This window comes from Mauremys reevesii, linkage group 13, assembly GCF_016161935.1.
Source record: "Mauremys reevesii isolate NIE-2019 linkage group 13, ASM1616193v1, whole genome shotgun sequence".
Lineage (NCBI taxonomy): Eukaryota > Metazoa > Chordata > Testudines > Geoemydidae > Mauremys > Mauremys reevesii.
The window spans coordinates 22,290,320-22,312,720 of NC_052635.1; the positions used below are offsets into that span (position 1 = coordinate 22,290,320).

The 22,401-nt window shown below is 53.7% G+C and overlaps 1 protein-coding gene across 1 annotated transcript in view; it reads left to right on the forward strand.

The window, feature by feature from the left end:
- The first annotated feature begins 436 nt into the window (after positions 1–436).
- Positions 437–22,401, forward strand: part of ZNF341 (zinc finger protein 341) — a 32,962-nt gene continuing 10,997 nt past the window's right edge. Inside the window, exons 1-8 of the mRNA XM_039498566.1 lie at positions 437–543; positions 15,254–15,364; positions 16,362–16,549; positions 17,665–17,817; positions 18,619–18,858; positions 19,990–20,185; positions 20,461–20,545; positions 21,430–21,620. Coding sequence (XP_039354500.1) covers positions 513–543; positions 15,254–15,364; positions 16,362–16,549; positions 17,665–17,817; positions 18,619–18,858; positions 19,990–20,185; positions 20,461–20,545; positions 21,430–21,620 — 1,195 coding nt within the window. The 5' untranslated portion in view covers positions 437–512. The remainder of the gene's footprint in view (positions 544–15,253; positions 15,365–16,361; positions 16,550–17,664; positions 17,818–18,618; positions 18,859–19,989; positions 20,186–20,460; positions 20,546–21,429; positions 21,621–22,401) is intronic.

Consider the following 22,401-nt stretch of genomic DNA (forward strand, 5'->3'; position numbering starts at 1 on the left):
TCTGCATTCTGACTCAACGGTACTGAACAGTCCATGCTGAGCACATCTAGGGCGGTTCTGTGTCTGTGACGGTTCAATACCAATGACTTGTCCTTGCACCTGGCCGGCTCAGCTGTACTGTCGGTGTAGTTACGTCCCTCCATGGGATATTTACCCACACAGAGATACTCTAGCACCCCCATAAGGGCTTTATTCCCTATAGACATCCCCATCCCCATAGGGCCCTTACCCCACTGGACATCCCATCTGGGCACCCCATTCCCCATAGGAGCTCTATCCCCCCATAGGGACACCCCATCACCCATAGGGGCTTTACCCCCCATATGGATACCCCATCCCCCCACAGGGACACCCCAGCTCCCCCATAGGGGCTTTACCCCCCATTTCATGCTCCACCGCCCACCCTCTGCAGACCCCGGCGCGAGGCTCCCCCTGGCGGCCGGCCCGGCGCCTCCAATCCCTTCCCACAATGCCCGTTCAGGCGGCGCGGGCCCGGCCGCCGCGGCTCCAAGATGGCGCAGACGATATTCGAGGCGCTGGAAGGTAGCGGGCTGCGGGGCCGGGTCGGGCGGGCTGCGGGGCCGACACGGCACCTCCCGGGGGCGTCGCAGCGCCAGGCACGGCCGCGGCTCTTCCGCGCCGGGCGCCTCCCCTCCCTCCGCTGCACTGGGGCTCGGCGGTCGCGGGGCCGCCCCAGGCAACCCGGCCGGCCGGGGGAGGGTTCCTGGAACAGCCGCGCACAGAGGCAGGAGGCTGCGCCATCCTCCCGCTGCAGCCGCCCGGAGCAGTGTCACCCTCGTCCCCGGGGGACTGTCCGGAGCAGTGCCCGCCCCCATCCCCGGGGGAGCCGTCCGGAGCAGTGTCCCCCCCGACCCGGCCAGCCGGGGCAGTGCCCCCCCATTCCCGGGGGAGCCGTTCGGAGCAGTGCCCCCCCATCGCTGGGGGAGCCATCCGGAGCAGTGTCCCCCCCCGACCCGGCCAGCCGGGGCAGTGCCCCCCCATTCCCGGGTAGCCGTCCGGAGCAGTGCAGCCCCCCCATTGCTAGGGTGACCGTCCGGAATAGTGCCCCCCACCCCCGGGGGAGCCATCTGGAGCAGTGCCCCCCATCCCCGGGGGAGCCGTCCGGAGCAGTGCCGCCCCATTGCTAGGGTGACCGTCCGCCATCTGGAGCAGTGCCCCCCATTCCTGGGGGAGCCGTCCGGAGCAGTGCCCCCCCATCCCTGGGTGAGCCGTCCGGAGAAGTGCAGCCCCCCCATCGCTGGGGGAGCCGTACGGAGCAGTGTCCCCCCCCCGACCCGGCCAGCCGGGGCAGTGCCCCCCCATTCCCGGGGGAGCCGTCCGGAGCAGTGCAGCCCCCCCATCGCTAGGGTGACCGTCCGGAATAGTGCCCCCCACCCCCGGGGGAGCCATCTGGAACAGTGCCCCCCATCCCCGGGGGAGCCGTCCGGACCAGTCCCCCCCCATCGCTGGGGGAGCCATCCGGAGCAGTGTCCCCCCCGACCCGGCCAGCCGGAGCGGTGCCCCCATTCCCGGGAGCCGTCCGTAGCAGTGCCGGCCCCCCATCGCTAGGGTGACCATCCGCCATCTGGAGCAGTGCCCCCATCCCGGGAGCCGTCGGACCAGTCCCCATCGCTGGGGGAGCCATCCGGAGCTGTGTCCCCCCCGACCCGGCCAGCCGGAGCGGTGCCCCCCCCATCCCTGGGGAGCTGTGTGCAGCCGCCCCATTGCTGGGGAGCAGTGTCCCCCGACCCAGCCAGCCGGGCAGTGAGTGCAGCCCCATCGCTAGGGTGACCGTCCGAGCCATCTGGAACAGTGCCCCCCATCCCCGGGGGAGCCATCCGGAGCAGTGCCACCCCCCGGCCAGCCCGAGCAGTGCCCCCCACCTCATACCCCTCATCGCTGTGGGGACGGGAGCTATCTGGCAGTGCCCCCCCATTGCTTGGGAGGGCGTCCGGAGCAGTGCCCCCCCATCGCTGAGGGGATTGTCCGGAGCAGTGCCCTCCCACAGACCCGGCCAGCCGGAGCAGTGCCCCCCCATCCCTGGGGGAGCTGTCCGGAGCAGTGCCCCCCCCATCCCTGGGGGGACCGTCCGGAGCAGTGCTCCCCCCATCCCTGGGGGAGCCGTCCAGAGCAGTGTACACCCCCCACTGGCATAGACCCGGCCAGCCTGGAGCAGTGGTCTCCCCCCACACCTCAGACTCAGCCAGCCCGGAGCAGTGCCCCCCCCATCCCTGGGGGGACTGTCTGGAGCAGTGCACCCCCACCTCTGTGGAAACCCACCCCTGGCATCGACCCAGTCCGCCTGGAGCAGTGCCTCCCACCTCTGTGGCAACCCCCCACCATAGACCCTGTCAGGCCGGAGCAGTACGCCCTCATCCCCAGGGGAACCATCCAGAGCAGTGTCCCCCAACCTGGGGGAACCCCCCACAGAGACCCAGCCTGCCCAGAGCAGTACCCCGCTCCCCTAGGGAAGCCCCCCTGAACCCAGCCTGCCCAGAGCAGTACCCCCCACCTCTCTGGGGAAGCCCCCGCATAGACCTGGCCTGCCTGGAGCAGTGCCTCTCCCCACTCCTGGGGAACCCTCCCAGAGACCTGGCCTGCCTGGAGCAGTGCCCCCCTCAGGGAAACCCCTCCAAGACCTGGCCCACCTGGAGCACTGTCCCCCAACCTTGGGGATCCCCCCCAACTTGGTCCCCCCTGGGAGACCTCCCACCCCCTGCATGTCCCCCTAGAAATCTGGCCTGGTACAGTGCCCACCCCCTGGAGAACCTCCTTCAGAGACCCAGACTGTGTGGTGCAGTGCCCCCAGAACAGCTCAGGAGACCCAGCTTGCCTGGAGCAGTGCTCCCCAGGGAGCCCCCCACCCTGGGAAACCCCCCAGAGAGACCCAGCCCACCTGGAACAATGCCTCCCTGGGAACTTCCCCTCACCCATGTCCCCTGCTGGGAGACCCCAGGGCTAGGAAGACCCTTTCCTCTCCGGGGACAGCCCAGCCCTGAGGGCCAGGGATACCTCATCCCCTTCTGGGAGACCCAGCCCCCAGGGAGATCCTGCTCCTGTATGACCTAGGGCAGGCCTGCACAACATGCGGCCCAGGAGCCGCATGCGGCCCACGGGGGCTCACGGTGTGGCCCACGGGGGATGAGAAGGTGGGCTCACTGTGTGGTCCGTGGGGGGTGAGTAGGCAAGCGGCGGGTAAGGGAGGGGGGCTGAAGAGGTGGGTGGGCAGTGGCAGGGGGTGACGAGGCAAGCCAGGGGGGTTGGGGGGCTGAGGAGGCGAGCAGGCGGGCAGTGGCGGCGGGGGGCAGGTGAGCTGGCGGCAGGGGAGGGAGGGCTGAGGAGGCGAGCGGGCGGACAGTGGTGGGGGTTGAGTAGGCGAGCCGGGGAAGTGGGGGGGTGAGGAGGCGAGCGAGGAGTCAATGGCTGACCTGTCCTACTGATCTGGTCTGGCTCCCATCCCCTCTACAAGGGTTGCAGCTGTCTGGAGGTGCCTGCCTTCCATGCCTTCCTCATTCACACCTCATTCATTCAGCAGGGCAATTGATTACAAAGTGGGGGGAAGATCTTATTCTACCAGCAAAAAGACATTTTTCTTTTACCTTAATTATACTACCTTAGGGGCCCGCTATAACATATTATCAAGATTCAATACCGCTGTTTCGGTGGGGCAGCGCTGGGGAAGGAGGGTTTGTTTCCGTGGGGCGGGCGGTGCTGTGGGGGGGAGCATTTCAGGGGGGCTTTGCGGTACTGGGGGGGGTCGGTGGGGCCAGAGGGTTCAGCCCTCAGCTGTTTTCTTTGGGGTAATATGGCCCTCATCGCTTTACGAGTTGTGCAGGCCTCTGTCCTAGGGAGACCCCCCTATCTCCAAGTTCCCCTTCCTGAGAGACCCAGCCTTCAGGACTCAGGGGATTCCTCCTGCCCCTCCTACTGATTAACCCAGTCCCGTCCTCTGGGGAGTTCCTGTCTCTAATGAGACCTCATCCCACCCTCTCTTCCTAAGAGAACCCCCCCAGGCTCAGAGAGCAGGACTTACCCCCCTATCCCTCCCCTCTTCCTGTAGGGCTTGAAGCCAGTTCCCTTTCAGCCCCTCAAAAATAAATGTGGATCTTTCATTCATCACTCTGTGACATTGGTGCATTATGTGCTGTAAGTGGCAGTGTGAATCAGGTTGGTAATGGATGGATGGGGTGGCTAAGAGATTCATAGATTCAAGGCCAGAAGGGACCATTCTGATAATCTAGTCCAGTAGTTCTTAGCCAAGGGTACATGTACCCCTGGGGGTACACAGAGGTCTTCCAGGGAGTACATCAGCTCATCTAGATATTTGCCTAGTTTTACAACAGGCTACATAAAAAGCACTAAAATTTCATACAATGACTTATTTTGTAGTGTTCCATGACCTATACGCTGAAATGTATGTACAGCACAATATTTATATTCCAATTGATTTATTTTATAATTATATGGTAAAAATGAGAAAGTAAGCAATTTTTCTGTAATAATGCAGAAGTGTCACAGCAAACTATGTCTGATTTTGTAAGCAAGTAGTTTTTAAAGTAAGGTAAAATGTGGGGTATGCAAGACAAATCAGACTCAGATGCCACCAGCAGACGATTTTTCTTTTTTGATGGTTCAGGTTCTATAGTTTCCGCATCAAAGTGTTGCTCTTTTAAGACTTCTGAAAGCATGCTCCCTCATGCACCTCGTCCCTCTCAGATTTTGGAAGGCACTTCATATTCTTAAATCTTGGATGGAGTGCTGTAGCTATCTTTAGAAATCTCACATTGGTAGTACTCTCTTTGCGTTTTGTCAAATCTGCAGTGAAAATGTTCTTAAAATGAACAACATGTGCTGGGTCATTTCCAAGACTGCTATAACATGAAATATATGGCAGAATGCAAGTAAAACACAGAGCAGGAGACATACAATTCTCTCCCAAGGAGTTGTCACAAATTTAATTAACACATTTTTTTAACAAGTGTCATCAGCATGGAAGCGTGTCCTCTGGAATGGTGGTTGAAGCCTAACGGGGCATACAGATGTTTAGCATATCTGGCATGTAAATAACTTGCAATGCCGGCTACAAAAGTGCAATGAAAACACCTGTTCTCACTTTCAGGTGAAGTAAATAAGGAGTGGGCAGCATTATCTCCTGTAAATGTAAAAAAAAACTTGTTTGTCTTAGCGATTGGTTGAACAAGAAGTAGGACTGAGTGGACTTGTAGGCTCTAAAGTTTTACACTGTTCTGTTTTTGAGCGCAGTTATGTAACAAAAAAAATCTACATTTGTAAGTTGCACTTTGACAGTAAAGAGATCGCACTACTGTACTTGAGGTGAACTGAAAAATATTTTTTTATCATTTTTACAGTGCAAATATTTGTAATAAAATAATATAAAGTGAGCACTGTACACTTTGTATTCTGTGTTGTAATTGAAATTAATATATTTGAAAATGTAGAAAAACATCCAAAAATATTTTATGTCAATTGGTAGTCTATTGTTTGACAGTGCGATTAAAACAGCGATTAATCGACAGCCCTATTAAAAATGTAATCTGGCCCCCTTCCCAGACTGAGCTTGGCATTCCTGGCATGAATATTAAGACAGGAATTAGGTTTTTAAAATTCTTGAGCTTCAGTAATTTTAATTATCAACATAAACTATTAAAATAGAATTCTAGGTGTCCAATTCTCTTCTTACTTTTCCTGCTGCTTGGCTATTTCCACGTGGACATTGCAGTAGACTTGAAAATTTCACACTCTGGTTCTGATGCACTAGCAGGAGTCTGCAGTGTTTCCCTTGCAAATACTGCAGGGGAATAATTGTAAATATATGTGTGTATTTTAAAATATTGGTTTCTCTTGAAATTCAAAACAAAACAAAACATGCACGCTCCTGAAATGTTCAGTTCCCTACAGTATGGAAAGGAACGCATGGTGGATTTGTAAAGGAGCATGAATTGTGTAACAGCTGCTTTCCCCTCCCTTCTCTGGAGCTGCAGAGCCATGCTGCTGTTCTTCGAGTGATTGCTCATATCCATTCCATGTAGGTGTGTGCGCGCCGCGTGCACGTTCGTCGGAAGACTTTTACCCTAGCAACTCAGTGGGTCGGCTGGGCGCCCCCTGGAGTGGCGCCACCATGGCCGCGGATATATACCCCCGCTGACCCACCCACTCCTCAGTTCCTTCTTACCGCCCGTGTCGGTCGTTGGAACAGTGGAGTGCAGCTTAGCTGACCTTCACCTCCCTAGCGTTCTCAGTAGCTTTCCTGTATATAGTTCAAATCAGTTTTAAAAGTTAGTTAGTAGTTGTTTCTATAGTTGTTATATTAGAGTTTAATACGTTTAGTCGGGTTTCGGGCTCTTGCCCTCCCTGCACCGGGGCCGGCGCTCATGCGCGGTTCCCCGGGATTCAAGCCATGTTCGGCTTGCCATCTCCCGATGCCTACAGGAGATCCGCATGACTCCTGTTTAAAGTGCCTCGGGGAGTCGCACTTATCCTCTAAGTGTGTGATTTGCAAGTCTTTCAAGCCTCGGACAAAGAAGGAGAGGGACATTAGACTGAAACAGCTCCTCATGGAGGCGGCTCTAACCCCTCCGTCTTCGGCACCGAGTGCACCTTCGTCAGACGCAAAGAGCTCATCTTCGGCACCGGGCCGCACCGGTGCACCTGCTCCTTCTCGGCACCGAATGTCGTCAGTGCCTAAGTCAGGCCAGAGGCGCTCGCTCTCACCTAGAGCGAAGACTTCTAAGACCCCTGCCGCCCCGGCACCGCCCGCGGTGCGGCACGAGGGCACGGCTCCACCGCACCACACGGTGCCTGCAACCACCGTCCTACCGCCTGAGCCGTTGCCGTCGACTCCGGCTCCCCAGGGACCGTTGAGTCTGGCTCCTGTCTCCCCGGCACCTGCCATGGTTGAGTTGATGGTGCCTTCTACGCCGGAGGTCTGCGAGGTGGCTAAGGACCTAATAGCGCTCTCAGATGCAGCACCGTCCCCGGCACCGCCGGTGCGGGCTGTCCAATCGATGGGGAAGCCGACGCTGATCCATCCTGCCTCCTCCGGCGCCCAGCACCGCTGCCGGTCGCGGTCCCGCCGTCGTTCCAGGTCCCGGCACCGTTCTCGCTCCTCCCGCTGCTCACAGTCCCGGCACCGCTCCTCGACACGGCGCCGGTCGGACTCGCAGCACCACTCTAGATCCCGGTCGCCATCGTACTTTTCCCGGCACCGGTCGAGGTCTCGGCACCGGTCACGGCACCGTTCTGCGGTGCGGAAAAGTACCAAGTCGGTGGGAACGTCGGCTGAAGGCCTATCCACCCCACCATGGCTGTCCAGGCATCCCTCGGCTTCCTCGCACATGGGGAGCTACTATTCCCAAGACCCGGAGGCAGACGTACCGGAGGGCCTGTTTCAGGAACCGCAGCCTGATATGCAGAGTAGTCAGCAGTGGCCCTTTTGGACACCTTGGGCGTACCATCAGGCCCAAGGTGCTCCCCTTGCTCCTTCACGGGCCGCCACCTCGGACCGTCGGGCCCCCGAGGCCACAATTAGTCGTCCTCCACCAGCGGGCGGGGACGCCCAGTTACCACCTCTAGTCACCTCCCCGGTGCCTCCTGAGCAGGAACCTCAGCTTGAGGAGCAGATACCGGGTGTCCTGGGCCCCGGGGTATCATCATCCTCTTCGCCTGACGAGGCAGTGGCGGGCGCGTCATCCTCGAGTCCACCTCCAGTCGACCTCACTTCCCATCAGGACCTCCTTAGGCGGCTTGCCCTAAATATCAACCTACAGATAGAGGAGGTCCCAGAGGTTGAGGACCCGGTGTGCAGCATCTTGGCAGCGGACGCACCCACGAGAGTGGCCCTGCCATTCATTAAGACGATCCAGGCCAAGGCAGATACCCTTTGGCAATCGCCGGCTTCAATTCCACCGACGGCTAAGGGGGTCGAGCGGAAATATATGGTGCCATCCAGGGGGTATGAGTACCTTTACATGCACCCTCCTCCTTCCTCCCTAGTCGTCCAGTCGGTAAATGATAAAGAGCGCCATGGTCAACCGCCCCCCGCACCGAAGTCCAAAGAGGCCAGAAGGATGGACCTCCTGGGCCGTAAAGTATACTCAGCGGGCACTTTGCAACTCCGAGTTGCAAATCAGCATGCGTTACTGAGTCGTTATGACTATAATACCTGGACAGAGATGGCAAAGTTCCGGGAGTTGCTTCCCCCGGATTCCCGCCAGGAGTACAAGGCCTTCCTGGAGGAAGGAAAGAAAGTGGCTAGAACATCCTTGCAGGCCTCCCTGGATGCGGCAGACTCCACAGCCCGAACCTAAGCAGCAGGTGTTACCATGAGGCGCATTTCTTGGTTGCAGGCTTCCTCCCTTCCGCCTGAATTCCAGTACACCATTCAAGATTTGCCCTTTGAGGGAAAGGACCTTTTTTCGGAGAAAACTGACCTAGGCTTCAGAGCCTAAAGGACAATCGGGTTACTATGCGTAACCTCGGTATTCATACACCTGTCACCCAGCGCCGCACTTACCGTCCTCAACACTTCCGTCCCTACTCTGTCCCTAGACGTGGACAAGACTTTAGCAGACGCCGAGGACGAGGAGGCCGCAGGCGCTATTCCGGCCCTCAATCAGGCCAAAATCGCGGCGCCTCTAAGCCGCAGCCGGACCCGAAGACGTCCTTTTGAAGGCACCCCCGGGGACAGCATACCTTTCCCAGTTCGGGATCCTTCCCCCTGTTCTTCAGCCGCCTCTCTTATTTTTTCCCTGCGTGGTCCCTCTTGACCTCAGATGTCTGGGTCCTGCGCACCGTGAAGCACGGATACCACCTCCAGTTTGCTTCTACCCCGCCTTACCGTCCTCCCTCCCAGTCCCTCTTCAGGGACCCCTCTCACGAGCAATTCCTCTTGCAAGAGGTGCAGACGCTTCTCAGCATCGGAGCAGTGGAGGAGGTACCAAAGAGAGATTGGGGCAGAGGATTTTACTCCCGTTACTTCCTAATCCCGAAGTCAAAAGGAGGTCTCAGGCCGATCCTCGACCTCCGTGGCCTCAACAATTTCCTTTTGAAGTTAAAGTTCCGGATGGTCTCCCTAGGGACCATCATCCCCTCCTTGGACCCCGGGGACTGGTATGCTGCCCTCGACATGAAAGACGCTTACTTTCATATAGCCATATTCCCTCCGCACAGACAATTCCTCCGCTTTGTGGCGGGCCGTCGACACTTCCAGTTCGCGGTCCTTCCCTTCGGCCTCTCCACAGCACCTCGAGTGTTCACGAAGTGCATGGCAGTGGTAGCCGCCCACCTTCGGCGCCAAGGGCTCCACGTGTTTCCCTACCTGGACGACTGGCTCCTGAAAGGGGCTTCCAGGGAACAAGTCAGGGAGCATGTGCGAGTGGCACAGGACCTGTTCACGAGCCTCGGCCTGCTGCTCAACGTGGACAAATCCACCCTGGTTCCCACGCAGAGGCTGGACTTTATAGGCGCGACCTTGGATTCCACTCTGGCCAAGGCCTGCCTTCCTCAGCCGAGGTTCCTGGCGTTAACTGCAGTCATCCGCAGCCTTCAGGCCTTCCCCACGACCTCGGTCCGCACTGGCCTCGCTCTGCTGGGGCACATGGCGGCGTGTACGTACGTCACCAAGTACGCCAGGCTCCGGCTCCGCCCATTTCAGATGTGGCTCCACTCGGTGTACTGTCCGGCCAGAGACTCAATAGACACCTTGGTCACTGTGCCGCCGAATGTGCTTCACTACCTCGATTGGTGGCTGAACCCCTCCGTGGTGTGTGCAGGGTTGCCCTTTCACCCGCCCCAGCCCACGTTGTCTCTAACGATGGACGCATCTTCCCTCGGCTGGGGAGCCCACCTGGGCCAGCTGCACACACAGGGCCTGTGGTCATTAGAGGAGCTCTCGCTCCACATAAACGTTCGGGAACTCAGAGCGGTCCGCCTCGCGTGTCAGGCGTTCCGCAGGCTTCTGTCCGGCCGTTGTGTCTCCGTCTTCACGGACAACACAACGGCCATGTACTACATCAACAAACAGGGCGGGGCCCGCTCTTCCCCCCCTTTGCCGAGAAGCCATCCAGTTATGGGACTTCTGCATAGCACATACGATCGACCTGGTGGCATCCTTTCTCCCGGGAGTTCGGAACACTCTCGCGGATCGGTTGAGCAGATCCTTCCTGTGCCACGAATGGTCCATAAGACCAGACATTATCCACGCCATTTTCCGCAAGTGGGGCTTCCTCCAGGTGGATCTCTTCGCGACGTGTGCGAACAGGAAGTGCCAAACGTTCTGCTCGTTCTGGGGGCACTCACCAGGGTCGATCTCGAACGCATTTCTCATCCCATGGACTCCCCAACTGGGCTATGCATTTCCCCCGTTCCCACTAGTCCACAAGGTTCTGCTGAAGCTCCGTCAGGACAGGGCTCGTCTGATCCTGATCGCTCCGGCATGGCCCAGGCAACCCTGGTACACCACGCTGCTCAGCCTCTCTGTGTCCCCGCCGATCACCCTTCCCCTCTGCCCGGACCTTATAACTCAGGAACACAGCAGTCTCCGCCATCCGGACCTCCAGGCTCTCCACCTCACGGCGTGGCTCCTGCGTGGCTAGACGCCTTGGAGCTACGCTGCTCCGCACCTGTGCAGCACATCCTGCTCAGCAGCAGGAAACCTTCCACTCGCTCCACATACTTGGCCAAGTGGAAGCGTTTCTCGCTCTGGTGTCTCTCTCGGGCTCTTGCGCCCACGGCGGTCTCCGTGCCAGTTATCCTGGACTACCTGTGGCACCTTAAAGAACAAGGCCTGGCCTTATCGTCCCTGAAGGTCCACTTAGCAGCCAGATCTGCTTTTCATCCGGGCGAAGGTGGGCACTCGGTGTTTTCTTACCCGGTAGTCGCTAGGTTCCGTAAAGGGCTGGAATGTCTCTACCCTCAGATCTGTCACCCCGCCCCTACCTGGGACCTGAACTTGGTACTCAATAGGCTCATGGGTCCGCCATTTGAGCCGATGGCAACCTGTTCTCTACTATACCTGTCATGGAAGACAGTTTTCCTGGTGGCCATTACTTCGGCTCAGAGGGTCTCTGAGATCCGAGCTCTCACTGTAGACCCTCCTTACACTGTCTTTCACAAGGACAAAGTTCAACTGCGGCCACATCCTGCTTTTCTCCCTAAGGTGGTCTCGGCCTTCCACACCAGTCAGGACATCTTCCTCCCAGTTTTTTTCCCTAAACCTCATTCATCTCCATGGGAGCAGCGATTACACTCCCTGGATGTCCGCAGGGCGCTTCATTTTATATTGACCGCACAAGGCCCTTTCGTAAGTCCCCCCAGCTCTTTGTGGCCTTAGCGGACCGCATGAAAGGCCTTCCCATTTCCATTCAGCGGATCTCCTCGTGGCTGACAGCATGTATCCGCACGTGCTATGACTTGGCCCATGTCCCAGCGGGCCACCTTACTGCCCATTCTACCAGGGCTCAGGCGTCTTCAGCCGCCTTCCTGGCGCACGTACCGGTCCAGGAGATATGCTGTGCAGTGACCTGGTCATCGGTCCATACGTTTGCTTCGCACTACGCTCTGGTGCAGCAGTCTAGAGACGATGCGGCCTTCGGCTCGGCAGTTTTGCATTCTGCCACGTCTCACTCCGACCCCACCGCCTAGGTAAGGCTTGGGAATCACCTACATGGAATGGATATGAGCAATCACTCGAAGAAGAAAAGACGGTTACTCACCGTTGTAACTGTTGTTCTTCGAGATGTGTTGCTCATATCCATTCCACACCCACCCTCCTTCCCCACTGTCGGAGTAGCCGGCAAGAAGGAACTGAGGAGTGGGTGGGTCGGCTGGGGTATATATCCGTGGCCATGATGGCGCCACTCCAGGGGGCGCCCAGCCGACCCACTGAGTTGCTAGGGTAAAAGTCTTCCGACGAACATGCACGCGGCGCGCGCACACCTACATGGAATGGATATGAGCAACACATCTCGAAGAACAACAATTACAACGGTGAGTAACCGTCTTTTCTCAACAGTCTTCCCTCCTATGTGAAACTGATAGAGGGGAGTATGCAGAATCTGCCACTGATGAGAAGAGGTGCAGCTGACACGATGACTTATAGATAAGGCTAAGATTTTGTCACGGATATTTTTAGTAAAAGTCAAGGCCAGGTCATGGGCAAAAAAGGAAAATTCAGGGAAGCTGTGACCTGTCTGTGACTTTTACTAAAAATGTCTGGGACAATATGGGGATCTGTGGATCCCCACACCGCCTGAAGCAGGGCAGCTGCACAGAGGCTAGGAGCTGCCTGCTGCAGCTGGGGGCCGTGGGGCACCCCCCACCCCCGCAGTCTTCAGCTCCGAGGTCCCGTGGCGTCCAGGAGCTCGGGGGTTCACCACCACCCGGGAGCTTGGGAGTTCCCCCACTGCTCCCAGCTGCCACCTGCCAGCTTGGGAGTTCTCTGCTGCCCCTGGCGGCTGGGAGCTCAGGGGTCCCTCCACAGCCTGGGATCTTGGGGGTTCCTCACAACAGCTGGGAGCTGCAGAGTACCCCACCTCTCACTGTGGGGTTGCCAGAGGCACCGGGGGTACCCTACAGGCGATGGGGAACCTTGCAAACTGCTGAAGTCACGGATTCCATGACTTCCGCAACCTCCATGACTAAATTGTAGCCTTACTTATAGATATGCTCCTGATTGGGGTGTGAGGGAGGGGAAGGCTCTCCACCCACCCTTCTCACCTTTATTCGTAGGGATAATTCTGAAGCAAATTGCCCAGCCTCCAGCTGGGCTGTCTGCCCAGCAGGTGTAGGAGATTCTTCACCCCGCATTCCACCTACAGCAACTGTATTGGGATTCTGGGGCATCCCATGCTGCACCCTACAAGCTGCCTTCTTGGAAGGGGAAATGAAGAAGAGAGACCATATCTCATTACACACAGAGAACTGGCAGAACTGGGACTCATCCTGTCTGCTTCCTGATGGGAATCTGATGAATAAAACAGACCATTCCTCAAAATCAGTTTCTGGGGCAAGGGCTGCAAAATGGGTGATCTTATCTCTTATTTAACAGTTACAATAATTGTTTAGAGAGAACACCCCCAAGCTCCCATTAGGGGTTGGTATTAGATCTATTGTTATTTGTTGCAGTGCGATGAAGTGTGATGTGTACTTTACAGACACTAGTAAAGAAACAGCCCCTGCTCTGCAGAGCTTATGATATAAGGTCCCAGTCCTGCACGTGTCACTGAATGTAGTGCTTGGGACAATGAGTAATCCCATTGATGTCAATGGAGCTACCCCCAAGAGTGAGTACTATGCTTGGCAGTAAATGTGTGTAAGATGGAGCCATAGGTTCAAATGAGACACAACAAGGAAGGTTAATAAACAAAAGGCAAGGAAGGGGAGAAATCGAACGGGTCACAGGCAGACTGATCAGTTTAGTCAGTTAAGGCATAGGCAGCACTTCTTGATGGTTCAGTTACTTGAGTATATTAACTAGCTCCATGTGGGTGATGCAGGAGTAGTGAGTTCTTAGCTAATCTTTAAAGTGATGTGTGTGTGTGTGTGCAGTTGGTGAGAGTCCCTCTCTCTCCCTTATGGAGGCCCCTTGGCACCTGGGATGTCACCCTGGCAGTCCTGGAGAAGTATATCCTGCAGATCTAAATACTCTCCTTGCAGTTTCTGTTGCACATTATATTTTTCACTTCCTGTCCTAAACCCTGGCATGGAGGGGACCTATAGAAGGAAAGCAGAGCAGCTTCTCTGTGATGTTTCCGTATGTCTTTGCAATCAGTTGCAGGATTTTCAAGCCTCTCCTCATGCTATTTACTAATTGGCTTCTCATCAGGATCTGCCCATTAGCTGTACTATTTGAAAATGATTTTACCTTATAAGATTATTTGCTCTTTTTGATTGTGGTATAGCAATAGCATCACCATAGTTAAGACAGTGTTAAGGTTCAGTATTAACAGGAGCTTTAAACCTTTAGTTTGTAAACTAAGTGCTGTTTGAATTTGTCATGGCTTGATGAAAAATGAATTGAATTTGGCAGGGCGGTGGCTCACCTCCCGCAGGCATGCAAGAAATCTAAATCGCTCTGGGAGCTGTTCTTTGGCTGTTTTTTGTCTCAGTTAATACATCATTAGTGTTTGTCTACAGAGTTTTTAAATAACATTGTAGCTACAATGGAAAAAATATTTGTGCTAAGGTGAACGTGCCAATTTTTAATTGAATGGCAAATCTCCCTCAGTGTGAATGCCATCACTGGCTTCTTTTAAGCATGAGCTAGCTACAGCACAGCTCACGAAAGCTCATGCTTAAATAAATTTGTTAGTCTTTAAGGTGCCACAAGTACTCCTGTTTTTTTTGCGGATACAGACTAACACGGCTGCTACTCTGAAACCTGTTAAAATGGGAAAGACACTAACTGAGGCATTCTTTACAAATGTTGCTCTAGCTTAAGGGAAAGTTCCTTGAACTGGGAAAGCAGAGACTAGGAGTTCAAATCTTACCTCTTCTAAGTGCTGTTTCAATTCCTATGCAATTCCCTACCCTTATTATTGACTTAAGCCATGAACTTTGGCCCAGAAGACAGGGAAGAACTGCTGCACATTCCTGCCCTTTTTAAAAATACATTAGCAGAGAGTTTATGCAAGCTCACTGCAGGCCCAGAGCTCAGGTTTCTTAACACAACAAACCCCAAGTTTCAGCCACTGCACCACATGGCTTGTGAGTAACTGTACCGGCCGGAGTTACCCTCTGTGTGTAAACTAGTCTGAGCTTAAAATCTATTAAATTCCAATGTTTCTGCACCTCCAAGTGGCAAGTGCCACTGATCAGACCCCCTTCTGCAGCTAAAACTCTTCGCCTTCCCTGGGAATAGCTTCCCCAAAAACCAGCTCTCTCCTTCAGCTGCCAGATGTTCTTTTGCCTCTTCTTACCCACTCCTCCCATGACCATATAAAGAAAGACGAACTGGCTTTCTGCTCTTAGGATCTCTTTTCTCTCTTAGGTTAACTAGCACATAGAATAGGTGGCAGTGGGGGTGGAGTGGAGCTCAGTGAAGGAAGAAGAACTAAGCGGGAGACATAGGGCCCCTGAGTGGGAGCCACTTTTCAGCGTTACTCTTTTAAGTTGTGTTTACTGTAGGATACATTCAGATGGTGCAGAGTGAGGTTTCAGACTCACTGAACCAGCTCTTGTCCCAGAGGGCCTGCTTGGATGTTTCTGTTAACCCTTGCTTCTGTCTCTCTTTCAGGAATGGATAATCAGACAGTGCTGGCTGTTCAGTCCCTGCTGGATGGTCAGGGAGCAGTTACAGATCCATCCGGTCAAAATGTCAACACCTCCACCACCATTCAGTCCATGGGTGAGCCCCTCTCTTCCTTGCATGTGCAAGCAGAAAGAGACTCTGGTGGGCTGCCTTTCCTGCCACACCCTCTGTCCCAGTGACCATCAGAAATGGTTTGGCAGAACAGTTGTCTGCAGACGGTTGGTGGAGAGTCACTGCTATGTGCTAATTCCTAAGGACTCATGGTCTGTTCAGCGAAACAAGGCAGAACATAAGGGGAGAGAGGGACAATACAGAACATACTGTGTGGTGCCTGTCACAGAGGTCTGCGGTTGCCCAGAGGAAGAGAGGGTGGGTTGGGGTTGGTCTCAGCAACAGGTCCAGGCCATGCACTTCAGGAAAGGCATGAAGGGAGGGGAACTTTCTGCATGTCACAAACACCTCTTGCTGCAATAAACGCTCAGGTTGCTCAATTATTTGGGGACAGATCATTGTGTAGCTAATTTAGGTGAACAGTCAAGGTAGTTGCTGACTTAAATGCTTATGAAAATCTGGCTTTCACTTCAGCCCTTTATCAGCAATACCAGGCTCCAGAGCTGCTCTCCCCAAAATCGGAAGGCGTAGGCCAGTCAGTGTTTTATCAGAGCTCACTTGGAAGATGCAGAATTATTCTGTGACCTTTCCCCAAACACATGCAAGTGAACGCTGTGTAATCAGCCTCTCCCTCCTCCATGCATTGCGGCTGATCTGTCTAAAGACAGCTCAACCTGATCCATTGAGCCTTTTTGATGTACTCAGAAGGAGCTAGAGGAATGCAAAGTTCAGTTACTTATTTCTCATCCTCAGTAGGACTTTCTGTAGCTAGAGCTCAGCTGACAAAATAGCTAAAGCTGCACAAGGCAGAATAGAATTCAGCTCACCCTCTCCTAGCTATCACAGCTCTGTGGGGCTAACAGCAGGAAAGCACCAAATTGTATCGTCCCTTTTCCGACCCTAACTATAGTTGAGGTAGCTCCATAGTCTGAGGAGAAGGATCCTGAAGCCAAATCAATGATCTGTTCCCTTCTGATTGCAGATGACGAGGACGTGTTCCTGTGTGGGAAGTGTAAGAAGCAGTTCAACTCGCTGCCGGCATTCATGACCCACAAGAGGGAGCAATGCCAAGGAAACACCCCTTCACTGGCCACTGTCTCATTGGCTACCAACAGCGTGTACACTCCGTCCATCACATCTGTGCAGCAGGCTCAGAGTGCCAATCGGCAGGTAGCTACATGGCATGCTTGGAGGTCTCTGTGCCACTGACTTTGGAGGGCAAGAGAACCCAGGAGTGAACGTTTACTGAATCCAGTTACACATACATAGTGAGAGGGTGCTGGATGTGGCATCCTCATCCCTGGATCTGCCTCCTGGTTCCTTCAGCGCCCAGTCTCCACGCACGACTCCATATATCCCAGTGTGCCAGGTCTGGGGAGAATTAAAAAAAACAAAAATCTTCCTCCTACCCCAAACCTACCTTTCGCCGGAATTGAATTCATGCAGGTGATCTTCTGCTACAGTGCTCCTGTACCCCTCATACACACAGCATACTTTCTGCTCCTCAAATCAACCAAAAAGATGGAATTCTCCAGGAATTAAAAAAAAATGTCCCCCCCCCCTTAAAGTGAATCTAGCACTGGGGAAAGGCGCTGCCGACTCAGTAGGCATCAGTCCTCATCATAACCACAGAACAGGGACAGTGTGAGCAAAATCTTCTCCCATGCTGTCGCCCCCAATGTACCTCAATTGTGACCTTATGGGAGCACCTCTAGGGGTGAGAAGGAAGTACAGTCTTCCTGGCCATCTAGTCCCTGGCCTTTCTGAATTCACCACATCACCTGGTTAGTCAGAGCTTCTGCTGAAGGTCTTCATGCTATTTGTTCCCCAGGTCACCTTTAATAACCAACGTGGTTTGAACTGTAAACCCATAGCCAACTCCCCATCCCATCTCCAATCGCCTGAGCCATCAGGTCTCCCAGGATTGATTCATTCATAGATTCTGAGGCCTGAAGATACCACTGTGATCATCTAGTCTGATCTCCTGTATAGCACAGGCCAGAGAACTGTCCCAAAATAATTCCTTTTGAACTAGCGCATTGGAAGGTCTAGCCCAGTGTGGGTCCCTGTTTGTTACAGGATGGCAGGATAGACCTGTAGGTGAAGATACAAACAGTAGCAACCAGTAGATCTCTAGTGTGGCCAGTCGAGTGAGGAGAGCTGGAGGTAGCAGAGACTCGTCGGTTTAGTAAAGAGCACATCCTCATTCCTTCCCTGGGCATTTCAGAGATTATTTCTCTTGTTCTAGTGTTGAGCCCCAACACTTTTTTTTCCCATTCTTTCAGCAAATTTCCACATACATCACGGTTCCTCCATCTCCGCTGATCCAGACGCTAGTGCAGGGGAATATCTTAGTCAGTGATGAGGTGCTGATGTCAGCCATGTCCGCTTTTACATCTCTGGACCAACCAATGCCCACGGTGCAGCCCTCTGTGCAGGTAAGGGGAGTGCGCTTTCCAAACAGACTGAGTCCCCCGCTGAATAGCGGAGGGAGCCAAGAGTTCTGGCTGGCAGTGCCACCTGCGCAGTTCAGAGAGCTGCTTTGATGTTGGTGCCTGGGCATCTTCTCAAAAACAACAGCAGAGGTCAGGTTGGAAAACAACAAGTGATGGGCCTATGCCAAGATCTGCTCACTCACACTGTCTCTCGCAGCAGATTGTGCCGCTCTTCATAATATGATCATCCATGGTTCTTTCTTGTGTGCTATGATCCCCCATGAAATAATGTGTATGTTACAGTGTAACCGTCAGGGACCATCTTTGTAACGACCAGGGGGATCAATGGGACACCTCTCTCAGAGCTGTTGTTTAATGCTGTCTGCAGACTTTGGCAGGTGTCCTGCACTGGTTACCCTCTTTGCATTCTGAGGGTTTTCCTTGTACTCAGCAGGGCTACAAAGAAAATGAAGCAAATGCTTGGATTCTAGAGCACAAGATGACCATCAGCAGGGAAAAGTGGCAGTATGAGCTGCTGCATACCCTCTCAATCTGACCCATGCGCGGTATATAGGTGGTTGTTCGATTGCTCATTGCTTCCTGAGAAACTAGATACTGTATTTAGTAAGGTGCCCACATCTGTGTTAAAAAGTGCATTTTGCCCAGAGTTTGCTTTGTCTGCCAATCTGACAGTGAATTATGAATTATGTCATGAGTGAGGCCTCTGCAACTCCAGCTGGAGGTTGCTGGACCTGTGCTGCATTTTTAATGCCTTCTCTGTTTGTCTCCTGTTCCGGTTTTCAGAGCACCTTGAGTATGCACGCAGGAGCTGGATACCTTTCCCAGCCCCCACCTCCTCCGCCACCCCCACCTCCTCCTCCACCTCAGCCCCCACCTCCTCCCGCTCAGACACTGGGAGCACCGGGACAGCCTAGCACTGGTGGCAGCCGGGTGGTGGAAGTGTACAGCGCACCTGCTCCTATGGCAGGAAATGGCACAGTGGAGATCCAGACGCTGGGGATGCAGCCCTATCCGCCCATAGAGGTAAAGCCGTGTCCCTGGCCTCATATTGTGAGCTTAGCCATGGTCATCCCTCAGATGCTGCTCTACCTTCTGTCCGATTCATGACACTTAAGGCTCCCGCAAGCCCATTTCACAAGTTGGAGAGAAGATGCTGCTCATGAGTTAGCTAGATTAGAAATGCAATTTGTCATAAAATTAGAGTCAGGGAAAGATGTGTTAGGTTGTCTTGTAATCAATGAGTATTTCCTCTGTGGGAAAGTAATGAGCAGAAAGATGTCAACAAGCTGAAGGGAATTCGGAGAACATGAGAGTGATTAAGGGACTGGAGGGATTGATTCATGAGGAGAGATTAAAAGAGCCGAACACATGTAGATATGTTTAAGGGGTGGGATTTCCTATAACTGCCTGCAAGTATTGGAAAGGGTATCTGCTGGGAAGGCAGAGACATTGCAAAAGGATTGAGCTAGGAGTAGTAGGCCGAAACTCAGCACAGGAAAGCTTAGTCTGAATATCAGAAAAAATATCCTGACAGTGAGATTCCTCAGGCAGTTAAATAGTCTTCCAGGGGAAGTGGTGGCAGCCATGTTACTTGAGACCTTGAAACAAGACTGGGGAGTATGCGGTAGGAGAGGACATGCCAAACTTCTCCAGATGCCCTTTTCAGAAAGGGCCTCAAACTGTGTTATTCCAGATTGATGACTTGGTCTGCTTTGCTAACTACACCCTTCGCCTTTCCAATAATGTTGTCAGTTTGTTTAACTGGAATCTGCACAGCAGAACTTCCTTCAGAAATCTTCCTGGGGTTGGTAACAGGACCTTGAGCTTTCCACTTTCAGGATCACGGGTTTGAATCCAGACCAGGCTGAGGGTGATCAGCTCTGGAGAGCAGAGATGCTAATCGGGGACTAGCTAGCTCTTTGTTTTGAGAGTTTATACTTTGGTGTCCAGGTCTTGCTAATACCTCCTGAATACTTGGCAAGGTTCAGCCTGAGAGCTGCCCTTTGTGCATTGGTTTAGCCTCCCTTTGGTTAAAGAAACAGATTACTGGTTTGATCCAGTTAGGCAGGATCCTGGACTAGACAGACTAATGATCTAGCATGGCAACTTCTCCACGGACTTAGCAAATGTATTTTCACTGGTGCATTATTCCAGGTGCCAAGCCAGTGTGTGGAAAGTCCTGTGTATCCCTCCCCTCCAGTGTACAGCCCAGGGAAGCAGGGCTTCAAATCCAAAAGCACTAACACTGCTGCTCCTTTGACCAATGCGGCTGGAGGAAACGTGGCCAGTTTTGATTCCACCTCGACCTCCAAAAATAGGCGTTCCAAAAATGACAATGGGCTGCAAGAAGGTACGTCTCCTTATGGCCAGCCCCTGTTCTAACCCCTAGACCATCATGTCTCCATTGCGTTGCACTTTTAGTTTGGAAGCTCTCGAGACTCTATTAGCAAATGTACAACACAGTGTACTCTTACTATGCTATACAAAAAGTAGAATTGGCACCTATTACTGTCCATGGGACAAACTCTTGTGTTGTGGCCATTCATATCCCATCCAATGTTCCTTGGTCCTGAATGCAACTGAATTGGAGTAGCTAATTCCCATTATGCACTCTTTCTATTTCAGGGAAACCTAAGTCCCCCAAACTGAAGTGCACTTATTGTGACAAGGCCTTCACCAAGAACTTTGACTTGCAGCAGCACATCAGAAGGTAACAGTGAGATGCTAACCCAAATGCAGCAGGGATGGCCAAGTGGGGCAGGCTGTTGATTGCACAGGAGGCGTGAGCTGTAATTGCATCTTCTACTTTTTGAGTATGAGCTGGTTTTGGAGTCCTCTTTGCTCACTAGCTGATGAGAACGTCCACAGTTCCTGTTACCTGGAATGCCCAGCCACCTTCACCTCCAGAGCTGCCCCTTGGGAGCGAAAATTCAGAGCGATGCCTGAAGAGGAAGGATAAAAACTCTAGTCTTAGCCCTGAGCAAAGATTTAAAAGCTTGATGGGCAGCTAGCAGGAGTCATTTAAACTCCAAGCCCATCCTGGGGCCCCTCACATGGTGACCACCAAGCATCAGAAGTGGCTTCTGGGCCTGGAACAGGAAGAGAGAGCAGAAAGGTCTCCCTCCCTGTAATTTGGGGTGGGGGGAAGAGAGAGGGAAGAGGACAGGGTTTCCCTCTTCCTAGGCTGGAAGCAGAGTGGGGGGACAAGAAGAGATCCTCTGATGCTGGAGCAGAAGAAAGGGGGTTTATTCTAAACCAAGCAATGATGGTCAAGTGGCTTATTGGGTCAGTGCAGAAAAACGTGAGGATAAATGTTCCGACTCCATTGCAGAGCTCCTCCCCTCCCTCAAACCACCCCTGGGTTGTAACTCTGTGTTCTGTATGTAAGGCCTGTTTCTCCTGCTCCACCCACAAAATCCATTGACGCCAGTTGATCAGGTTCCCAGCCCTTTGCTGGTGATGCCCAGGAGTTAATCTGCCAAGCAGCTAGGTTCTCAGTTCACTCCTGGGACAGCTGCCCCCCTGTGATCCATGCTTACAGGCCACCACCTTCTGTCATGCATCTTCACTGATGTGCTTCGGTCTGCCCTGCAGCCACACAGGTGAGAAGCCGTTCCAGTGCATCGTGTGCGGCCGAGCCTTCGCGCAGAAGTCCAACGTGAAGAAGCACATGCAGACCCATAAAGTGTGGCCTCCGGGGCTCGGGTGCACCATCTCCCGCAACTCCATCACGGTGCAGGTCATGGCACTGAACCCCAACCAGCAAGAGGACGAGGAGAATGCAGGTGTGCTACCCTTAGAAATTGCCTACTAGGAAGCAGAGCGACACTCCCAGGATCTCTGAACACTCCTCATTCCCAAAGCTCCTTCCCACCCATTTCTCTCTCATGTTAGCTTCCTCTGGAGTTAATGCCAGTGATGCCACCATCTGGAGACCGAGCATTTAGCAGCATCTATTAGACTAATCCACAGATCAGACATGTGGGCTAGTGCAACCCTGTGTGCTCTGGCTTGCTGTTCTGCACTGCTCAGGGTGGTGAAGTCTCATCTAACGGGCCAGTTCAGAATTCACTTGGTGTGGAGGAGCTCCCAGCTGGCATCCAGTGGTGTAGCCAATGTTTACACCAACCTCCCCTGAACAGTGGCATGGAGGGTGGGTCAGAGCATGATTCAGCTCTGCTAGTTCTCAAGGGGTATGTGGTCCTATGGGGCCATAGCCAGCTGGCATAAGTTACAGAAGTCTAGGGGCTGCTCTGATGTACACTGAAGCTAGGCAGCTAGTGAATCAGGGATGCATAACTGGCTAGCTGATGCCTCTCGTCTCCTGCACTGAGCAAATCTTGGAGGAGGAGTGAATATGGCCTTAGATCGTCAGGGGCCTGTTGAGCTTTCTTTTCTATGAGACAGCTGGCACATAGCTGGGAGCATGACAGGTAAGAATAGTGGGTCACAGAAGGGTAGCCAGAATAATCGGGGCCCTTGATAATCTGTTGTAAAGGGAAGGTTAGAGGAATTGAATTGTCTAGCCCAAAGAATCGGCACTTAGGAAGGGAGCAGGAGGCGGGC